Genomic DNA, 24,057 nt, shown 5'->3' with positions numbered 1-24,057 from the left:
CGGTGGTTTCATTTACTCGACCACCGTCTCGTGCAACATCTCAGACCCTCAAAACACACTTGACCTCTGTATAGCTTATATATATATATAATACTTCAAGTTAACTGACTTTTAGGCCATCTTGTATACGTGAAAAGTCTCGTATAACATCTTAGGGCCTCAATGTAGTCCTGGCCTATATATATATAAATCTAAACTATTTTCAAAAAAGGGGAGGAGGGGAGGGAGGGAAAATGCAATTCTGAAAAATATTTCTTCAATATCACGATTACTGGAGGCGAGAAAGAAATCAAGTTTTCCAAGTTTCCATTTACATAAGAATACCATTGGGAATGGGCATCGATATTATTATTGCTAAATCGACTAAAAAATGCTCAGTTTTCTGCCGTGTTTATCATCTGATATCTGATCTGACTTTACTTGACACGTACGCCATTTTTCTTTCGTTGCCATTTCCTCCTGTGTTCAACTACAAAGTATATTAACCTGTAAGCCCCAAGGAGAATTTCTTAACAGTATACTCCATTTTTTTCTTTAATTTTTTTTCTTTAGAAAATCCAATTTTATTTGAAAGCCTGGTCATTAGTGTTTAACATTTTATTATAATACCAAACTACTTGAAAAAAAATTGGGGGAGGAAAGAAAAGGATTTTAATCTTATTTAAAGTACCTGACAGAAAATTAGCTTTTAGTAAATGTCATTAGCAAGAATTCTTTAAAATAGATAGANTAGTTCTATTATTATTATTATTATTATTGTTATTATTTATTTCATAAAAAATATTTTTACGAAGCTCTTTGGGGAGATAATTCAACATTATTTTGATTCACAGATTCATTCATTCAATCATATGTATACGTATATTATAAGAAAACATATAATAAATATTATAAAAAAATTGTATAACGATTTAAAATGTTATAGCTTAATTTTCTATTATTATTATTTAATTATAACTAATATGAGATCTTATCGAAATTAAATTATGTTATATTAATTTATGTAATATAATTATTATTTTTATTATTTTATTTTTATTGTTTAATTTGCATTTTCCTGAGTTTGTTGTATATCGAATATGTACACAGACAAATGGACGATTCCCATTGACATTTAACAAATTGTTCTCTTGTTTTTTTTTTCTTGCCATCAATTGACAACATAAAAAGTCTTTCCACATAAAACACTAAAACAATTAGAACCATTTCTTTTTTATTTATTTTATGTGTGTAATTTTTTTTGTTTTTGGACTTCTGGAGACGACTAACGCTTCGGTAACATGGTAATTTATCGACTAACAACTACTTTATCTCCGTGGCACTTTACAACCACCATGTGGGGAATAAAAGGGGGGATGCTGCTAGAAGTACGTCCAACAATTACAGAAGACGAAGAAGCTATACTATCGCGTTCAACAACGATGGCATCTGGCGAGGAACAAGAGGATTTGGCACTTGTAGGACTTGAGCTAGAACCAGAAGCGATACTATAATTGCTTTGTCGGCTGCCATTACGAATTAATTTTGTTTTAATACCGTGACCGGACGATGGTCGAACTATTTCCGATGATATCTGTGACGTAGACGGTATTTCACGTGACGTAGATGACCCACTGAGTGTAACTGATAAAGTATTTTTACGAAATTTATCAGGCTCGCTTAGATTCGGGGTTGGAGGTGGCGCAAATCCTCCATGCTCCGCTGGTATGGGCGAATTCGTATCCGAACTATTACTACTCGTGTCCGAGTAAGTCCTACTGATGATTTCGTCCAGATCAATACGAGGTATTGGGCGTTCTGGCTTACATCTACTTTTATAGAACAGGAATAAGGCAAACAGTGTTATCAGACCACCAAGAGTAGCTGCAATTCTTACTCCGGTCATAACGTCGTATGTCTGGTAATATTCTGCTGCAACTCGAGCCCTTGATGCCGGACTTAAATCTCTCATTCTGATGACTTGGGGACGACGCACAAATGTATATTGAGGCTTTGGAGTTCTCGATTCTCGTGCAATTTCCGTTCTGTTCTGGCCAGACATAGCATAGTTTCGTTGATTTGCATGTGAAACCGAAGATAGACTGAGAGAAGCTGTGCTGAAGCACTTTGCAGAAGCTCTGGAATAAAGTTAAAATTTTATAACAGATGGCGCCATGAAATGTCGCCGGGAAAGTTAAGCAACTCGTTGCCGGATTTTTGAAAAGAAAAAAAGGTGTGATGCGTTATAATGTAAACTCAATGTACAGTACTAAACGATCCTTAAACATAATTAAAACATAGTAAAACCCATGTAAAAATGCTTAAACTATCACNTCAAGCTTGGCATATGATTGAAGTATACTTTTTTCTGAGGTGAGTGCATGATTTTTCACTTCATATCTTTATACAATATAAATATTTCGTAATAATTAAAAAAAGTTTGCCTATAATAATTTCTTTTGTCCTTAAAATTTAAGCAATGAATTAATTTAAACACATCTTAATTATAATTGGTTAAAAATTGTTCTTTCATCAATATTTCTTCAATATAAATCGCAGTAATTCATCGATAAACAACCATCGTTGGGTAAAATCAATTCTTAACGAAGATTGGTCGAAGCGATTACATTCAACCAATCATTCGTTAACATATATTTCAAATTAAATATAATTTTATTTTATATTGCAGAGGACTGCCTATGTTCATAATAATAATTTTGCATACTTTCCTTTCTATTTTTTTCTCTTTAAAAGTTTATTTTGATATAATACACGTAAATTAATTTAAAATATAAGAATATAAACATTAAATTTATCAAAATATAAATTATTTTAGATTAGTCATAAGTATTTAAATAACTGTAGAAATTTTAATTAAAAGAAAGTATTTATTTATTCATAACTTAATATAATTTTATTTACTAAAATATANAATAACTTTTATATTATTAATTATAATAAAAAGGCAAAAAACTTAATTTTGAGAGAAGAGATGATTTTTTAAAAAAATTACAAATGCAAATAACGAGTAAAATTTTTGTTAAGTCCGACCCTACTCGAGATATGGCATTGATCCATCTTATTTTCCCACCATCCTGACCTTTAACATCCAAAATTTAATAGCGTCAATGCTTATTAAATACAAATTACCATGCCAGATTTAGTTTCTTAATCATTACACCATTCTGAGATATTAAACGAAATAAATGTCAACACACATACACACACACACACAAACACACACACCAGCCCGGATATCAGTTTTCTGACCATTTTTTTGGGTTCAGGAAGTCTCAAAACGTCGAGATTTCAAAAACCCGGAGGGTCAGATGTGACAGGATTACAATATTATGCTGTAACAGCCAGGAAAGTAAAAGTGCCGAGGAAAAAAAAAAAATTAAAATATGAGACGATTGGAAGCATCAACACAGAATTTACCTGAAAAATCAAATGAAAATCTGCAGAATTTGATATTTTCTTCATTAAAAGTCTACTTTAGTTTATGGAATAACACCAGTTCGAATGTTATTTGTATTATTTACACTCGATATATTGATTTTTCGATTCGAGTTAAAGAAGTTAATTCGAGTTATCGATTTTATAAATAAATAATTAACAAGGATTAAGAAGAAGTAATGAAGTAACAGGTGACGAGTTTTGTATTTCATAAAAGTGTCAAGCAAAGCAAAAAATTGATCGAATGAAGGAAATATTCTCTCCATCTCCTTCTCTCTCTCTGTCGTTTTGGATAGAGAAATATCAATTTCATGTAGTCGATCAACTGTAACGTGAAAGATTGTTCTAGCGATAAATAAGACTGAAATAAAAAAGAAAAAAAAATGCTTCTACCATTTATTTCATCTATCAATTTTCAAGTAAACTTGTTATGTACTTAAAGCAAAAATAAAGAGTTTTAATGGCCATTCAGAACTGATATAATAAAAGAGTATTAAAAATTTTTATAAAACTTTAATAATAAAAGCTGGCAGCATTGTTGCGAGACTTTTCCGGCATGTTTTTTTTTTAATTTTTATTTTTATTAAAGTAAACATTTGTACGAGTAAGACAAATTCATAACACGGAAGCTTTTTGAAATATTGAGGGGTGGGAGCCATATCTCCCGAACTAACACTTCGATTTTCCTGAAAATTTCTAGAAACGTTTCCCTCTAATACACAAACTTCCTTGCAAAATTTCAGAAATTTTCGACAAAAGGCACAAGAGTTATTAAGCTTTAAAGTTGGTGAATAAAATCGTTCTTCCATACAGTAACATCCATACATACAAAAAAAAAAAAATTCCTAAATTTTTGGATTGAAAAATTCTAAAATTGAAAATTTTAAAATTTTCTAAATATAAAGTAATATAGTAATTATAATTATTAATAAAATGAAACCTCTGAACAACGGCCACTGACGAGAACATAAAAATGGGTGTTGTATGGAGGTTATTTTGTATGCTTCTTAGAAAAAAAACGTTCCTGGAAAAATGGCCGCCATTCAGAGTGGCCTTTATTAGAGGTTCGGCTGTAAATATAATTACTACTATTATTACATATTAATACATTATTTTCAAATTATAAATAAAAAAATAATTTTTTTAACTGTAAANATTTTTTGTTAATTAAACTAATTATATCATTAACAGTAAAATACCTATTTTAAAATTAAAAATCTTCTTAACTTTTTAAAAAATTATTTTTTTTTTATAAAAGTGTAAAGAAAGAAGTAATTAAACAGATCAGAATTATCTTGCTATTGCTACTTAATTAAACTTTCTCCCCCTTTGGAAGAGGATAGAAAATTAGATTTTTTTTCCTCCCTCTCAATTTTCATAGATATCAAGTAAAATTTAGTTGAAAAATAAAACAATTTAATTAATAATTTATTCTTTTCTAAAATAAGTTATTTAATAATAGAGAAATTTTTATCCTTTCACTCTTTCTCGTGGTAAAATGTAGATATAAGAATTCCAAGGAGAATGCCTTGTGCAACAAAAGATTCTCTACATGAATATCCCTTCTATTCAGCACGATTTCCTCTACAAGAATTATTTTTTCTTCCTCTTTTAAAGATTGAATGACTTCTTGTTAGAGGAACTAGACTTGGTCTTTCTATAAAGTGTAAATAATCAATAAGAGATGCTTTACTGTAATGATTCTGTCTACAACGAACAGGAGTCTAATAGATTCGCATTCATTATAGCTTATATATAAAGAAAACTAAAACTTATTATTGTATTGTCGATTGTTTTTTATACAATAGAGAGTGTATCATATAATAAACAAACGACGAGGCGAATAAAATATTATAATTAAACATGTATATTTAATACATGTAGCCTCATATCGTAGCAGATGTGTAGACGTTCTTATGTATTTCTTAAACCGTATTTTTACTTTCTAGTCTTTTATATATAACAGGAAGAGTATGACGATCGATCAAAAACTGACCCCCCAAGATTTATACATTTTTGGAATCAGAAGATTTTGAAACGTCTAAAAATGCATAAAAATTATCGGGAATTTTTTCTGTATGTATGGATGTTAGTGCGGGTTGAAGATTAATAACTCCTGTTTTTTTTGTCAAAAATTCCTGGAATTTTACGGGGAAGTTTACGTATTACGGGCATTCATGATTCTAAATTTTAGTGGTTAAAGGTCGACGGGATGGGAAGATACCGGAGGTCATATGTCGCGTGTCATATCTAGAGTGGAGTCGGACTTAGTGGGGATTTTACTCGTTATTAGTAGTTAAAATTCTTTTTATAAAACTCATTTTTACTCTCAAAATAAAGCTTTTTGCCGTTTTATAATAATTAATAATATAAAATGTTTGAAAATAAAACTTAATAACAGATGGCGCCACACACAATTTGAACTTTTTTCCGGGAAAGATACTCAACTCGTTGCTGGATTTTTATATTAACGGGTGATATTTAGGGGCCAAATTTTATTAAATTAAATGTTTTCTTCTGGTTTTGATAACGTTTAAAATCCTTAAAAGATGATAAATGTAAGAAAAAGACACCGAAATAAAGATGAAATGGAGTAAATATATTAAAGTGTAAATTATAAAATTTTACTGAGAAGTCAAGCGAAATCGCTAGAATTCAATATTTTCATATTAAAAGTCCACTCCAGTTTATAGAAAGTTGTTTATATTATTTTTACTTACTTTGATCTCACAATAAAATTAATTCAAGTATATTTACGTTAGATTTCATTAAAAAGTAAATGCTTATTTAGTGCTTTTATGAAATATATGTCTTAAAACGTAACAAATGTAAGGAAAAGAGGAATAAAATGTAAGATGAATGGATCGATTGTATTAAATACAAACGTAAATCAAAAAGTCAAGTGAAAATTTGTAAAATTCAATATTTTTCTCATTAAAACTTCACTCCAATTTGCAGAATATTATTTATCCTTAATATTGATCTCAAGATTCAAGTTGAAGAGGACAATTTAAGTGTATTTAGATAAAACTTTAATAAAATTAATACATATTTATAGTTCAATAAAACATATAAGCTTCAAAAAGTGGTAAAAAAAAGGGAGTAAAAAAAATCTAAAAACGAGTTGAGTTGCATAACTTTCCCGGCGAAAAAGACTTACGTTTAAGAAACACTCATACACATTAGCACAAAGTTAAACTTGTATGTTGCGCCATCTTTTAAAAGATTTCATTAAAAAATAACTTTTATATTATTAATTATAATAAAAAGGCAAAAAACTTAATTTTGAGAGAAGAGATGATTTTTTAAAAAAATTATAAATGCCAATAACGGGTAAAATTTTTGTTAAGTCCGACCCTACTCGAGATATGGCATTGATCCATCTTATTTTCCCACCATCCTGACCTTTAACATCCAAAATTTAATAGCGTCAATGCTTATTAAATACAAATTACCATGCCAGATTTAGTTTCTTAATCATTACACCATTCTGAGATATTAAACGAAATAAATGTCAACACACATACACACACACACACAAACACACACACCAGCCCGGATATCAGTTTTCTGACCATTTTTTTGGGTTCAGGAAGTCTCAAAACGTCGAGATTTCAAAAACCCGGAGGGTCAGATGTGACAGGATTACAATATTATGCTGTAACAGCCAGGAAAGTAAAAGTGCCGAGGAAAAAAAAAAAAATTAAAATATGAGACGATTGGAAGCATCAACACAGAATTTACCTGAAAAATCAAATGAAAATCTGCAGAATTTGATATTTTCTTCATTAAAAGTCTACTTTAGTTTATGGAATAACACCAGTTCGAATGTTATTTGTATTATTTACACTCGATATATTGATTTTTCGATTCGAGTTAAAGAAGTTAATTCGAGTTATCGATTTTATAAATAAATAATTAACCAATAAAGATAAGTAATTGGGTTATATATATATATATTATTTTTCTTTTTGTCAGATACTAAGAGTAGATTTTACTCCATTTATTTTCCAGAAACTTTCGTTTAAACAGGAAAGAAAACTTGTTAATGTGTACCTTGGAGAGTTAAAATGAGTTTTCTAGCTTTTTAATTTTCTATTAAATTAAATTTTGATTTTTGTTTAATTGCAACACGAAATATATATCAAAAATTTTATTTTATTTATCGATTTAATAAATTAGAATTAAAAAAAAAAACGTAAAAAATAAGCTTTCCATATCTGGTCTGAATTTTAATAGTGTCGTGCCCCTGTAAATCATACTTCACCGTAAAGCGAGGATCTACTCCATATTTAAGCAGAAGAATTATGTATATTGATGTTAATTTTCTATATTTATTAATAACTCTAATAGGTAATATATTATTCTGCTTAAGGATGCGGTAGAATACTACTTTTAAAATACAATTGGTTACTTGAACTATGTCCATTGTTATGCAAAGCGTCGTAAAGCAAGAGCACTATTTGTCATAAGGCCATGCTTACGTTCCAGACAATTCAGTTTAACTATATAATATCGCATAGAGAGGACCAACAAAAAATATTGCACGTTATAATCGATACAAATTGAAATTTATATAAGTCGTAGAGCGGGGGATGTACTGCATTCTTCAGCAGAGAATCCTATATATATATAGGCGTTATAAATAAATATAAAAAAATAAAACCTTAATTTTTTGGTAAAAAAATTAATCAATGCTAAAAATTATTACTTCAGAGATTAATTAGCGTTTCTTTTAAATAAATAATTACATTTATTTTCCGGTTTATTATTTTCAATTATGAATTTCGTACGTATCATTTTACTCTAATCGATATCGAGTAAGAAATTATTAATTATTTCAATTTAAAAATTATTTTAAGTTGAAATAATTTAAAATATTTATTTTAAATTTTTATAATAATTAAAATATTAACGTTTATAGATATTTTTATAGTTAAATTTCGTTGTAATCCGTAGAATTCCTGTTAAATAGATTGCTACGTTTTAGTGCATTGCTTAGCTGGAAGTCATCATAGAAAGGAAACTTACGGCTTTAGAAAGAGAAAAAAAAGAATAGAAATCGTTATAGAAAGTCTGTCTGGATCTCTTTCGGTTACCAGAACCAGACACATTCAGTTACTCAGGCAAGCAATTGCTCAGGAAAATAAAAGTCATTTCTATCTCTAAGTAAACTGTAAGTAGATGGATCAGATGATGCAACGACATCGATCCAGCTTACAGTAGATTAATAAATATCTCCCAATTACAGGGAACGTAGTGTACAGTCAAACTACATCTTTCTGCAAAGCTCTGAATAGTGGCACAATTAACTTACAGTAAATTAATGAATTTTCAGGATTTTACCAGTAGTTTTTTTAAGCGGAAAAGTAGAAAATGGTTCAGGATAAATAAAATCGACAGTTAATTTATTATCAATATATGCTATTTTAAAATAGTTTCTTTATTTCTGTTTTAAAATTCCAATTTTTTTAAAATAGAATTCTTTAAATATACGAACGGAGTAATTTATATATATTTATAATGTGTTTGTATTTGAGATTAAGTACGCTCCAAGCAAGCATTATATTTGTATTTTATTGTGTCAAAAATATTTTCCAACGTATTTGGAATATATATATTCTGTTATATAAAATATCAAAATATATTTTATCTATTGTTACATATAAATACAAGGATATACATTCATAGGATAGAATTTTTTTTTTGTCCTTAAGAAATCATCAGCAGCATTGAAATTAGTAGATAAAGCCACTGAATGGTAGCCGTGGGTTCGATCCTCACCAAAGCGCTTGCCACTGGAATTTTTCAGATATTGTTAACGTTTTTAACACCTAAATAGGAGCCAATTTCCCATAGAAAGTACTCCCGGGAAGCATCCCCAAATACACAAACAAAACAAAACATACATCACCATACAGAAAACTGACATTATAAAGATGTGTCAAATAATCAGGAAATTTTAACACACGGATAAATACACGTAAACATAAGAGCTTGTTGTGGATATCTTCATTAAGATCCGGCATAGCTTTAACGCCATTATATATAATCCTCATCATTATTATACATAACAATACCACGTTTTCTATTGATGATGATAACTAAATGATTATAATTACGATGATTTATGATGATGTTATTGAGCGTTTAATTAATTATTAAATACTTCAGCTGATGATCTGTTTATGATGATTAAATGATCATTCATCACCAATATAATTAAAAGATCTAATTTTCCCCCTTTTTTTTAAAGAAAGCAAAACAATTTTTAAAATTATATTATTAAAGAATTCATTAAAATATAATTTCATTTTGTGTTTTAATTACTTTTAATACAAATTTAATTGTTAATGATTTAAAAAAAATACATTTTAATGAAATTTTGATCATTTGAGATCGTTGGAACTATATTCCACGCGATCGTATTCATTAAATAGTTAATTAAAAATCTATTTTTATTCGTCGTGTTGAATAAAGTAAAATACAATCGAGAAGAGTTTCATGGCTTCTTAATGAATTTTCGATGATTGAATCTAACGATCGATCATCCTTAGTCTTTCTTGATTACGTCGACTTTCTACACCACCTTAGTGTATTTAATGCTACTAGATAACACTTTCAATTATGTTTTAATGCATATATATTATTATTATTATAGATTTTTACATTAAATTGTACGTTTTACGTTGTTCTAATTACATGGGGTGGCTCAAAAATCAGTTGACCGCTTTTTCGCAAGCAAATTTCTGCAAGAAAGCAATATGTAGATGTATGTAAAGAGTCTATTTTGAAAATTCTTGTAAACTTTAATTAATAAAGGGTATGAATAAAACGATTTAATTTTTATAATGGTTAACTGACTTTAAGTCCATCATGTTAATTGTATACAATGGTTAAGGCATCATCTTTTGGAGGATCCGAGAAAGAATCTGAAATCCAGCAACTCCAGGAATTTTTAATGGGTGATGTCAGATCCCGTCCCTCACCACTCGCCCTAATTCACTATAAAACTCACCAGTGGCGAATGGTTAAAAACCACTAAAACCTGATAGTTGGTCGCGGGTTCGCATTTTACCAGCAGGTCAGATGGAGTTTAGCGGGTTTTCTTCACGCATCTAACACTTAAATAGGGGCTAGTTTTCCATAAAACGTCCTCCCCAATTTTCCTTTGACAGAATGCCCACGTGTTGCTTTGCCACACCCCATCAAATCAAACAAACTACGTATATGAAAAAGTGCTCAGAGGGTTAGTTGATTTTTGGGCCACTCTAGATGTAGTGTTTCCCAACGTATGACCTCGAGGATACAAATTATGTTTTGATTAATATCATGACTCACAAGGTTTCTATAGAAGGGGTTATGAAAAAAAAACTACTGTGAAGTATTTTATATTGATTATATTCTGAAATAATGTAAGTAAGAATAATTTTCTCTCTCAAAGTTTGAAATTCTATATATAAGTACTTCAGTTAATGGAAATAAAATTGATTGAAAAGCGCTTTACAACTTTAAAGAGAGAGATTAAACTACTTTTCTCTTATTAATAAAATGCTAATGCCAGCATTTATTGGATCATTTATATAATTAAATGTTTTCTTGAAACCATTAGGAAGTATTTTCACTAACTAAAGTGTTAAGTATTGTATTATTTTTAAAATCCTCTTTTACTAGGTTCCATTTTATAAATATATTACGCCATATTTATTTTCCTTTATTGGGCAATTAAAGAATTAAAATAGCATCAATATTTAATTTCATTTGTAACTAAAATATATGTATAAAAATTTGAAATTTAATTTAAGAGAAAATAAACAAATAATTTATTGTTATAAAATTATCAATAAATAAATATTTTTGTATTTTTATAGATTAAAATTAAACTCAAAATTGTTGTATTATGATTACTTTTAAACTGTTCCCCCTATGGGTGAGCCCACCAGTGGCCAGGTGGATAAAACCGCTGACCATTGGTAGAGGAAGAACGGTCTGGCACGTGGAGTTTTCCAGATTGTCTTCACCAGTCTAATACTAAATAGGGTCAATTTTCTATGAAACGTCCTCCTTGAATACACTCCTTTAGCAGATTGCCCACGTGTTGCATCCATCAATCCAATCTAACCAGTTCTCTTGGGCATTAAAATAGTAGTTTTTTTAATGCTGATCAAATACAGTATAAAACTGTAGGGATCTGGATTCAAACTTGGTCTACCCCTGTAATTTACGAAGAGTCAGAGTTAGGATATCATTTTTTATCTCTCAATCATGCTAATCGATTGCATTGCGTGTCAGACCAGTTTATAATGTGGCTGGCTACAGTATAATGTGTTCTATAGTGTTAATAAATCAATTAATCAACCCATCAAGAAAATTGATATATTCAAAATGGGAACGATATGGAGAGGGACGAGCACGAGATGTCAGGGTCAAACACAGTTTCTATGCTTCACTGCTTACTCGAACCCGAATCATTCGTAAAGGCAAGACTGACGTCTTTACTTGTCTCGGCCATCCGTCGTCTCTTAAAATTGATCGTAACAAATTCATTTTAAGAAAATATGAACAGAGTTTTCTTCAGATCGATAGAATTAATAGAAATTAAAACAATACGAATTGCTGCGTTAATTAAGAAACTAACTTATGAAAGCTGATATAAAAAAAATCAATAAATTGAACCTAATTTATAATCTAAATATTCCTTAAATTGCTTAAAATTTGCAAGTTTATTTGATTATTTTAGAGTAAAATATCTGATATTTTGTAACCCTTCATAAGGACGAACATTTTATTTAAATTCACTCAACGTACAGAATGTGTGTTATTCGAGAGAATTGGAATGTGTTCAAAATATCCATCTCCTGGACTATCAAATTTATAAAAATTTAAATCTAATGCCATAAAAATATATATATAAATCTAGAATTTTATAAAAAATTTATATTAATAAGAAAAACATCTTCGTAAACTACTTAGTTTCAAAATGGCATACGAAAACGAAATTCGTTTCCTTAATAAATAATGGAATTTCTTAAAATTGTTTTAATATAAATCATTATAAAATTATAAATATTACTTTCATAAATTGAATTTGTTTTAACGTAAATATTTTGCTCTTCTTTAATGAATAAAATCTTATAGAATTAAGCATTGAAAAAACAAACATGAACAATGATTTTCTTAAACAAAAATGATTTTGAAAGGAATATTAGTTTATGTAATCATTTTAAATATATTCAATACAGGATTAAATTCAATTGACAGAATAAAACAACGCAAAACATGGGCGACCTGCCATGGGAAGGACACTCGTGAGGACTTCCTAGTGTTACACACGTGAATAGAACCCGAAAAACTCAGCCCGTTGATCAGATTCGAACCCGCAACCAATGTTAACTAATACTTGTTGGCTTCAGTATGAACAATACACAGTGTTATATATATATATATATATCGGTTAACAGAATTTAGGGCCAACATGTATAACTGTATACATATTGATCTATATTATCCGAAGACAATAAACATTAATCATAGACTTATATTATTTACATTTGCAGCTGAATAAATTTAATATATTTCTCGAATAAAAGAAATAAAATATGTACTATATTTAACATAAAAAATTGTATATTGTATCTATTTTATGGAGATAAAAAAAATATTATCTCATTTATTTTAGTCTCGTGTATTGTCTGGTGCATGTATATTTTTAGAATCTAATCTTGTTTTTATTTTAACTGAAGAGATATTTCACATAAATATTATCTTTCAAATGAAATTGTAGAATATAAAATTAATTAAAAAATTCTTATATTAAAAAAAAATGTATGTAAAATTCTCTGTAGAATTCAAAATGGTGTGTACCGAGTTTGGAATTTAAATAGGAAACAATAATTCTTACAAACAAGATAAGAATGAAAAATGCCTGTTTATTTATGTAAATGTTACTGTAATCCCTTCCAATAATATTTTACAAAATGTCTGATCCCTTTATCTAAATCAAGAAAGAATAGAATATTCTTTAAACACCGAATACAATTGCCTACATTATTCTTTTATTTTTATAGTAAAAAAAAAATGAATACCGGTGTAAGAAATTTTTATTGATAATTAAATAATACTATAATTGAGATGAAAAGTAAGAAAAATAGTATATAAATTTATAAGGGGTGGTCCAAAAGTCGGTTAACTGCGATACGCAAACGTCAACCAATTTAGTGAACTGATTTTTGGTTCACCCTTTATTTAATTATTAAATATATCTACTGAAATAGTCGAAATTAATTTAATATGAAAATATCTTTAATTATATAATATTTAATATAATATTATCTCAATTTGATGGTAGATAAGCGGGCCTCTAAATGCAATTATTTGGTTTAAAATTAAATAAATCAGCAACGAGTTACTCGACTTTCCCGGCGACATTTAAAATTTTTGTGGTGCTATCTGTTGTCAGATTTTATTATAAAAATTTTTATATTTTTAACTATTATAAAATGAGGAAAAAAAAGCTTAATTTTGAGGTTAAGGATGGGTTTATAAAAAATTGTAAATGCTAATAACGGGAAAAATCGTCATTAAGTCCGACCCTACTGGAGATACACACAAACCCCATTATCTCCCGACCCCTCGATCTTTAACCACCAAAATTTAATAGCATTAATCACCCTAATACACAAATATCCCTGAAAAATTTCAGAAATTTTTAACAAAAAGCACAGGAGTTATTTAGCTTCAAAGAGGGTGAACAAAATCATGCCCTCCAACACCCAATAACATTCATACATACAGTATAAACACCTAATTTTTTGAATTTATCGACGTTTCAAGGTGTCCTAAGTCCAAAAATGTAAAAATCTTGGGGGAGGGTTATTTTTTGACCGATCGCCATACTTTCCTTCTGTTATATATGATAGCAGAGAAAGTAAAAACAAAAGTGCTAGATGTTAACCCGCCGTATCATAAGGACTATCTCTCGTGTTTTCTACACAAAAATTTAATTTCGAAATTATTATTTTTTTAAATATTAAATAATATAGTTTTACCCTCCGGGTTTTTTGGCAAATCTCGACATTTTGAGACCCCTCTTAACCCAAAAAAAAAGTCAAAAGGGGGAATAATTCTACAGTTGGTGTGTACTTGTCTGTTTCTGTGTTGGTATCTATTTCGTTTAACATCTCAAGATAGAGTAAAGATTAATAAACGAAATTTAGCACGGTAACTTGTATATAAGGGACATTGATGCTGTTAAATTTTGGAGAACAGAACTCAAGGTGGTAGGGAGATATGAGGGAATTGCTTGTCATATCTTGCGAGTGTGGTCGGACTTAATGAAAATTTTACTCGTTAAAAATATAAAAAAATAATTTTAAAAACTCATCTGTATCTACAAAATTAAGACTTTTTATCAGGTTGTAATTTTTAATCATATTTTTAATTTATTTAATTTAAAATATATGCTCTCCATCCCAAATTAGTAGTGGATTGCCATTGTATACCATACTTTCCCTGATAACAACCGAGTCATGTCGGTCATCTACGTAACTCCGTTCTGGGGGAAATTTTTAAATTCAACAAGTAACTTCCGGTCTAGATCAGAGACTCAGAGACGTTCTTATAAAGTTTTATTCGACAAAATTATTTCTTTTAAGCTTTTGTCATTATTTAAATTTTATATCCTAATATAATTGAAAATTATCTTCTTAATGAGCCTCTTCACTTCCTGTTCGAGTGACCGGAAAGTCGAGAAAAGAACCCTTGCTAGCTTTTTTGATAAAAAAAAGAGCTATTTTAAACAGTAATTAAAGTGTTCTGTATAAATATACACTGTTATTATCAGAAATAATAACGTAGTACAGCCTCACTTTTATATTGTAATTGGTTCCTAAGATTTTGTCGTAAAGCAAACCGTCGTAAATCCAAACTCAAATCACTGTTTTGTGTTGGCAATTGTAATTACATAATATCATATAAAGTTGCCTAACAAATAAAATAATTAAGGTACTTAGCCTAAATATGGGATTTCGTAGTCAAAACAGATGGCTTATTCCGGTCGTAAAAGCGGGTTTTCGTAAAAATCGAATGCTCTTTACGTAACTTAACATTTGAAATATATTATGTAATGTATATATGTATGACGCCGTACATTTATGGCTATGTGACTTGTTTACATAGCCATACACATGGCTTTGTGAATAGGTTTGGTTTGATGGGCTACAACAACACGCGGGTGATCTTCCTCCCTGGAGGACTTACTATAGGAAACTATAGGCTCTATTTGGAGGTTAGACACGTGAAGAAAACCCAGAAAACTATAAGTGACCAGCCCATTGGTCAGATGCGAACCCTCGACCAGTATTCGGCGGTTTAGACTAGTGGGTCTAAGTGAACAGGAAAGGAATTGGTACAGGGAATACACGCGTGCACTTGTTTTGCGCTGACGTAAGGCCATAGAAGTGGATGAGATTATATGGAAAAATAGCGTGTATAAAGAAAAATTACCCGGTTATATCGTGCACGAATTTCATGCATTGTGAATAAAATAGTTTCCAAGAAAAAAATGTGAAGCATTTTTTACTGGGCAACTCTCTCGTATATAAGTTAGGCATGTAAAAAAAAGCATTGGTATTTATTTACAACTGTTCAGATAATAAAATAAATTATTACACATTTCACGATTATAACACGATTTCAATATTGGGCAGCAATTTTCAAATTTGCAGAAATTATACATTTCCAGTGTCGTCTCTTTTTTTATTATTGAGAATGGAGTTAGATGTGAATAGATGAAAGTCGTGACCAGATATGAAAACCTTAGGAGCAGGAGGCACCAATTAACTATATACGAACTTCCGATATAAACCGGAAATCACGTCATATTAATTCAAATATTTTCTATTAAAAATTACTAAGAATTATAAAATTTTTTATATTTAATTAAGCTTTTATTGTGTTTTTTTTAAATTTTTTTTAAATAATGAATCTGTGAAGTCGCTACGTGATGCGAAGAGATGCGAGAAACTAGTCAATATTTTATCGAATAATTTGTATTTTAAAATAATTTTTAGTAACTTATATAACATAAAACCTGTGTAAACGGGAACAGATAAGATATATTAATGTTGAAGGGTATAAAAATCCTTTCGTATCGCGCGATACGATGCTAGACTACGCGCTATCGAGCTTGTCGCGCGAGTTTTTTTAGCGTGTGTTTTTGAAATATTTAATGCAACCGAAGAAAGAATGTGGTAAGCAAGTTAGAAAGGATCTTTTGAACCTCCCACATTTGTTAATCAAACTGTTTGTTTGATTATCAAATGGTTTAAGGAATTGTCATTAAGAACTATTGCCATAATGCCCCATATAACCTTACTGGAGTTACTGTATAGGTTATGTCTTCGCTCATAGATAGAAGGGAAGTTTGAGTTGCTTCCCTGATAATTGTTTGCTAAATAAAATTTTAATTTAAGGAAGGACACGGACGAATAAACATTAACTTCACTTTCACAGGAAATGTGAGGTAGAAACTTTAAGAAAACCTGCTTTATAGTCAATGCACTTTCAAACTTTAAAGCAATATTAAAATATAATAATTTAAAAATTAATTTTCAGTATAATTTTGTTGACTTTTTAAATCATATTTTTAATTTATTTAATTTAAAATATACGCTCTCCACCTCAAATTAGTTGTGGTTTGCCCCTGTAAATCATACTTTTCCTGTTAACAANGAGAAAATAAACAAATAATTTATTGTTATAAAATTATCAATAAATAAATATTTTTGTATTTTTATAGATTAAAATTAAACTCAAAATTGTTGTATTATGATTACTTTTAAACTGTTCCCCCTATGGGTGAGCCCACCAGTGGCCAGGTGGATAAAACCGCTGACCATTGGTAGAGGAAGAACGGTCTGGCACGTGGAGTTTTCCAGATTGTCTTCACCAGTCTAATACTAAATAGGGTCAATTTTCTATGAAACGTCCTCCTTGAATACACTCCTTTAGCAGATTGCCCACGTGTTGCATCCATCAATCCAATCTAACCAGTTCTCTTGGGCATTAAAATAGTAGTTTTTTTAATGCTGATCAAATACAGTATAAAACTGTAGGGATCTGGATTCAAACTTGGTCTACCCCTGTAATTTACGAAGAGTCAGAGTTAGGATATCATTTTTTATCTCTCAATCATGCTAATCGATTGCATTGCGTGTCAGACCAGTTTATAATGTGGCTGGCTACAGTATAATGTGTTCTGTAGTGTTAGTAAATCAATTAATCAACCCATCAAGAAAATTGATATATTCAAAATGGGAACGATATGGAGAGGGACGAGCACGAGATGTCAGGGTCAAACACAGTTTCTATGCTTCACTGCTTACTCGAACCCGAATCATTCGTAAAGGCAAGACTGACGTCTTTACTTGTCTCGGCCATCCGTCGTCTCTTAAAATTGATCGTAACAAATTCATTTTAAGAAAATATGAACAGAGTTTTCTTCAGATCGATAGAATTAATAGAAATTAAAACAATACGAATTGCTGCGTTAATTAAGAAACTAACTTATGAAAGCTGATATAAAAAAAATCAATAAATTGAACCTAATTTATAATCTAAATATTCCTTAAATTGCTTAAAATTTGCAAGTTTATTTGATTATTTTAGAGTAAAATATCTGATATTTTGTAACCCTTCATAAGGACGAACATTTTATTTAAATTCACTCAACGTACAGAATGTGTGTTATTCGAGAGAATTGGAATGTGTTCAAAATATCCATCTCCTGGACTATCAAATTTATAAAAATTTAAATCTAATGCCATAAAAATATATATATAAATCTAGAATTTTATAAAAAATTTATATTAATAAGAAAAACATCTTCGTAAACTACTTAGTTTCAAAATGGCATACGAAAACGAAATTCGTTTCCTTAATAAATAATGGAATTTCTTAAAATTGTTTTAATATAAATCATTATAAAATTATAAATATTACTTTCATAAATTGAATTTGTTTTAACGTAAATATTTTGCTCTTCTTTAATGAATAAAATCTTATAGAATTAAGCATTGAAAAAACAAACATGAACAATGATTTTCTTAAACAAAAATGATTTTGAAAGGAATATTAGTTTATGTAATCATTTTAAATATATTCAATACAGGATTAAATTCAATTGACAGAATAAAACAACGCAAAACATGGGCGACCTGCCATGGGAAGAACACTCGTGAGGACTTCCTAGTGTTACACACGTGAATAGAACCCGAAAAACTCAGCCCGTTGATCAGATTCGAACCCGCAACCAATGTTAACTAATACTTGTTGGCTTCAGTATGAACAATACACAGTGTTATATATATATATATATATCGGTTAACAGAATTTAGGGCCAACATGTATAACTGTATACATATTGATCTATATTATCCGAAGACAATAAACATTAATCATAGACTTATATTATTTACATTTGCAGCTGAATAAATTTAATATATTTCTCGAATAAAAGAAATAAAATATGTACTATATTTAACATAAAAAATTGTATATTGTATCTATTTTATGGAGATAAAAAAAATATTATCTCATTTATTTTAGTCTCGTGTATTGTCTGGTGCATGTATATTTTTAGAATCTAATCTTGTTTTTATTTTAACTGAAGAGATATTTCACATAAATATTATCTTTCAAATGAAATTGTAGAATATAAAATTAATTAAAAAATTCTTATATTAAAAAAAAATGTATGTAAAATTCTCTGTAGAATTCAAAATGGTGTGTACCGAGTTTGGAATTTAAATAGGAAACAATAATTCTTACAAACAAGATAAGGATGAAAAATGCCTGTTTATTTATGTAAATGTTACTGTAATCCCTTCCAATAATATTTTACAAAATGTCTGATCCCTTTATCTAAATCAAGAAAGAATAGAATATTCTTTAAACACCGAATACAATTGCCTACATTATTCTTTTATTTTTATAGTAAAAAAAAAATGAATACCGGTGTAAGAAATTTTTATTGATAATTAAATAATACTATAATTGAGATGAAAAGTAAGAAAAATAGTATATAAATTTATAAGGGGTGGTCCAAAAGTCGGTTAACTGCGATACGCAAACGTCAACCAATTTAGTGAACTGATTTTTGGTTCACCCTTTATTTAATTATTAAATATATCTACTGAAATAGTCGAAATTAATTTAATATGAAAATATCTTTAATTATATAATATTTAATATAATATTATCTCAATTTGATGGTAGATAAGCGGGCCTCTAAATGCAATTATTTGGTTTAAAATTAAATAAATCAGCAACGAGTTACTCGACTTTCCCGGCGACATTTAAAATTTTTGTGGTGCTATCTGTTGTCAGATTTTATTATAAAAATTTTTATATTTTTAACTATTATAAAATGAGGAAAAAAAAGCTTAATTTTGAGGTTAAGGATGGGTTTATAAAAAATTGTAAATGCTAATAACGGGAAAAATCGTCATTAAGTCCGACCCTACTGGAGATACACACAAACCCCATTATCTCCCGACCCCTCGATCTTTAACCACCAAAATTTAATAGCATTAATCACCCTAATACACAAATATCCCTGAAAAATTTCAGAAATTTTTAACAAAAAGCACAGGAGTTATTTAGCTTCAAAGAGGGTGAACAAAATCATGCCCTCCAACACCCAATAACATTCATACATACAGTATAAACACCTAATTTTTTGAATTTATCGACGTTTCAAGGTGTCCTAAGTCCAAAAATGTAAAAATCTTGGGGGAGGGTTATTTTTTGACCGATCGCCATACTTTCCTTCTGTTATATATGATAGCAGAGAAAGTAAAAACAGAAGTGCTAGATGTTAACCCGCCGTATCATAAGGACTATCTCTCGTGTTTTCTACACAAAAATTTAATTTCGAAATTATTATTTTTTTAAATATTAAATAATATAGTTTTACCCTCCGGGTTTTTTGGCAAATCTCGACATTTTGAGACCCCTCTTAACCCAAAAAAAAAGTCAAAAGGGGGAATAATTCTACAGTTGGTGTGTACTTGTCTGTTTCTGTGTTGGTATCTATTTCGTTTAACATCTCAAGATAGAGTAAAGATTAATAAACGAAATTTAGCACGGTAACTTGTATATAAGGGACATTGATGCTGTTAAATTTTGGAGAACAGAACTCAAGGTGGTAGGGAGATATGAGGGAATTGCTTGTCATATCTTGCGAGTGTGGTCGGACTTAATGAAAATTTTACTCGTTAAAAATATAAAAAAATAATTTTAAAAACTCATCTGTATCTACAAAATTAAGACTTTTTATCAGGTTGTAATTTTTAATCATATTTTTAATTTATTTAATTTAAAATATATGCTCTCCATCCCAAATTAGTAGTGGATTGCCATTGTATACCATACTTTCCCTGATAACAACCGAGTCATGTCGGTCATCTACGTAACTCCGTTCTGGGGGAAATTTTTAAATTCAACAAGTAACTTCCGGTCTAGATCAGAGACTCAGAGACGTTCTTATAAAGTTTTATTCGACAAAATTATTTCTTTTAAGCTTTTGTCATTATTTAAATTTTATATCCTAATATAATTGAAAATTATCTTCTTAATGAGCCTCTTCACTTCCTGTTCGAGTGACCGGAAAGTCGAGAAAAGAACCCTTGCTAGCTTTTTTGATAAAAAAAAGAGCTATTTTAAACAGTAATTAAAGTGTTCTGTATAAATATACACTGTTATTATCAGAAATAATAACGTAGTACAGCCTCACTTTTATATTGTAATTGGTTCCTAAGATTTTGTCGTAAAGCAAACCGTCGTAAATCCAAACTCAAATCACTGTTTTGTGTTGGCAATTGTAATTACATAATATCATATAAAGTTGCCTAACAAATAAAATAATTAAGGTACTTAGCCTAAATATGGGATTTCGTAGTCAAAACAGATGGCTTATTCCGGTCGTAAAAGCGGGTTTTCGTAAAAATCGAATGCTCTTTACGTAACTTAACATTTGAAATATATTATGTAATGTATATATGTATGACGCCGTACATTTATGGCTATGTGACTTGTTTACATAGCCATACACATGGCTTTGTGAATAGGTTTGGTTTGATGGGCTACAACAACACGCGGGTGATCTTCCTCCCTGGAGGACTTACTATAGGAAACTATAGGCTCTATTTGGAGGTTAGACACGTGAAGAAAACCCAGAAAACTATAAGTGACCAGCCCATTGGTCAGATGCGAACCCTCGACCAGTATTCGGCGGTTTAGACTAGTGGGTCTAAGTGAACAGGAAAGGAATTGGTACAGGGAATACACGCGTGCACTTGTTTTGCGCTGACGTAAGGCCATAGAAGTGGATGAGATTATATGGAAAAATAGCGTGTATAAAGAAAAATTACCCGGTTATATCGTGCACGAATTTCATGCATTGTGAATAAAATAGTTTCCAAGAAAAAAATGTGAAGCATTTTTTACTGGGCAACTCTCTCGTATATAAGTTAGGCATGTAAAAAAAAGCATTGGTATTTATTTACAACTGTTCAGATAATAAAATAAATTATTACACATTTCACGATTATAACACGATTTCAATATTGGGCAGCAATTTTCAAATTTGCAGAAATTATACATTTCCAGTGTCGTCTCTTTTTTTATTATTGAGAATGGAGTTAGATGTGAATAGATGAAAGTCGTGACCAGATATGAAAACCTTAGGAGCAGGAGGCACCAATTAACTATATACGAACTTCCGATATAAACCGGAAATCACGTCATATTAATTCAAATATTTTCCCCCCGAAAGGTGTTAGATACATGACTCTATTGTTAAAGGAAAAATATGATGGACAGTGGAAAGCCACTACTAATTTGAGATGGAGAGCGTATATTTTAAATTAAACACATTAAAAGTACGATTAAAAATTGCAGCCCAGCATTTTGACGATGTCACAATAAATAATTGCTCGTTTGTTTTATATCATTTTTAATAACATTTATCCGCTTGAAATTCTTTTTTTTTCCTCCCTTGATTTTTATTTTGAAAAATGAATTTTATCCTATCTCGAAATTTAGTTAAACACGAACTATTTGCTAATTATACACACAGATTTTTTTTCTTGTAAAAGAATACTTAAAAATGAAACAAGAACGTATCATTTTTCATCTAAATGTTTTTCAATAAAGCTATTTAATGAAAGAAAATGCTGACGATAGGACTTTGTGAATGAGATCTTATCACTAAAATGATGAAAGAATAGCGTAAAGGGATTCAAAACCAAAGAAGAAGCCAACTTAAAGCGGATTTTTTTTCTATTTTTATTTTTTTCTATCCACTTCGGATCAATAAAATTAGAAAGTCAAACATAAAAAGAATATAAGAGGCAGCAAGAAATTTGTATTTTTAAAGATTTTTCTTTCGAATTCTTCATTTATAAATAGTTATTTATTTCTTTTAAAGAAAATTATAAGAAAAAAGCAACTTAATCCATTAAAATTTTATTCAAAAAACATTATAAATTATAATTTTAAAAAATTAAATCTAGATGCATTTAATTAGATAATGCAAATTTAAATCCTTAAAAGGATTAAATTAAATTATTATTTTGTGTTTTTTTTTTTTAATGAAAATTCAAATATTTTCTATTAAAAATTACTAAGAATTATAAAATTTTTTATATTTAATTAAGCTTTTATTGTGTTTTTTTAAAATTTTTTTTAAATAATGAATCTGTGAAGTCGCTACGTGATGCGAAGAGATGCGAGAAACTAGTCAATATTTTATCGAATAATTTGTATTTTAAAATAATTTTTAGTAACTTATATAACATAAAACCTGTGTAAACGGGAACAGATAAGATATATTAATGTTGAAGGGTATAAAAATCCTTTCGTATCGCGCGATACGATGCTAGACTACGCGCTATCGAGCTTGTCGCGCGAGTTTTTTTAGCGTGTGTTTTTGAAATATTTAATGCAACCGAAGAAAGAATGTGGTAAGCAAGTTAGAAAGGATCTTTTGAACCTCCCACATTTGTTAATCAAACTGTTTGTTTGATTATCAAATGGTTTAAGGAATTGTCATTAAGAACTATTGCCATAATGCCCCATATAACCTTACTGGAGTTACTGTATAGGTTATGTCTTCGCTCATAGATAGAAGGGAAGTTTGAGTTGCTTCCCTGATAATTGTTTGCTAAATAAAATTTTAATTTAAGGAAGGACACGGACGAATAAACATTAACTTCACTTTCACAGGAAATGTGAGGTAGAAACTTTAAGAAAACCTGCTTTATAGTCAATGCACTTTCAAACTTTAAAGCAATATTAAAATATAATAATTTAAAAATTAATTTTCAGTATAATTTTGTTGACTTTTTGAATCATATTTTTAATTTATTTAATTTAAAATATACGCTCTCCACCTCAAATTAGTTGTGGTTTGCCCCTGTAAATCATACTTTTCCTGTTAACAACATTCTATGTAATTCTATTCTGGAAAAATTTTTGAATTAAAGTCATGAGACTTCCGTTAAAGACCGGATGTTCGTGTATAGTTAATCAGGGTATCCTGCCCCTAAACTTTCCATAACT

General features: G+C 29.4%; 1 protein-coding gene across 1 annotated transcript in view; it reads right to left on the bottom strand.

The window, feature by feature from the left end:
• Positions 1–1,107: 1,107 nt before the first annotated feature.
• Positions 1,108–24,057, bottom strand: part of LOC111634781 — a 66,541-nt gene continuing 43,591 nt past the window's right edge. Inside the window, exon 2 of the mRNA XM_023379618.1 lies at positions 1,108–2,117. Coding sequence (XP_023235386.1) covers positions 1,289–2,041 — 753 coding nt within the window. The 5' untranslated portion in view covers positions 2,042–2,117 and the 3' untranslated portion in view covers positions 1,108–1,288. The remainder of the gene's footprint in view (positions 2,118–24,057) is intronic.

The sequence above is a fragment of the Centruroides sculpturatus genome, unplaced genomic scaffold (genome assembly GCF_000671375.1).
Source record: "Centruroides sculpturatus isolate CEXI.00-Female unplaced genomic scaffold, Cexi_2.0 scaffold492, whole genome shotgun sequence".
NCBI classification, from domain to species: domain Eukaryota; kingdom Metazoa; phylum Arthropoda; class Arachnida; order Scorpiones; family Buthidae; genus Centruroides; species Centruroides sculpturatus.
The sequence above is the reverse complement of the archived record's forward strand: the minus strand, read 5'-3'. Positions and strand labels throughout refer to the sequence as shown.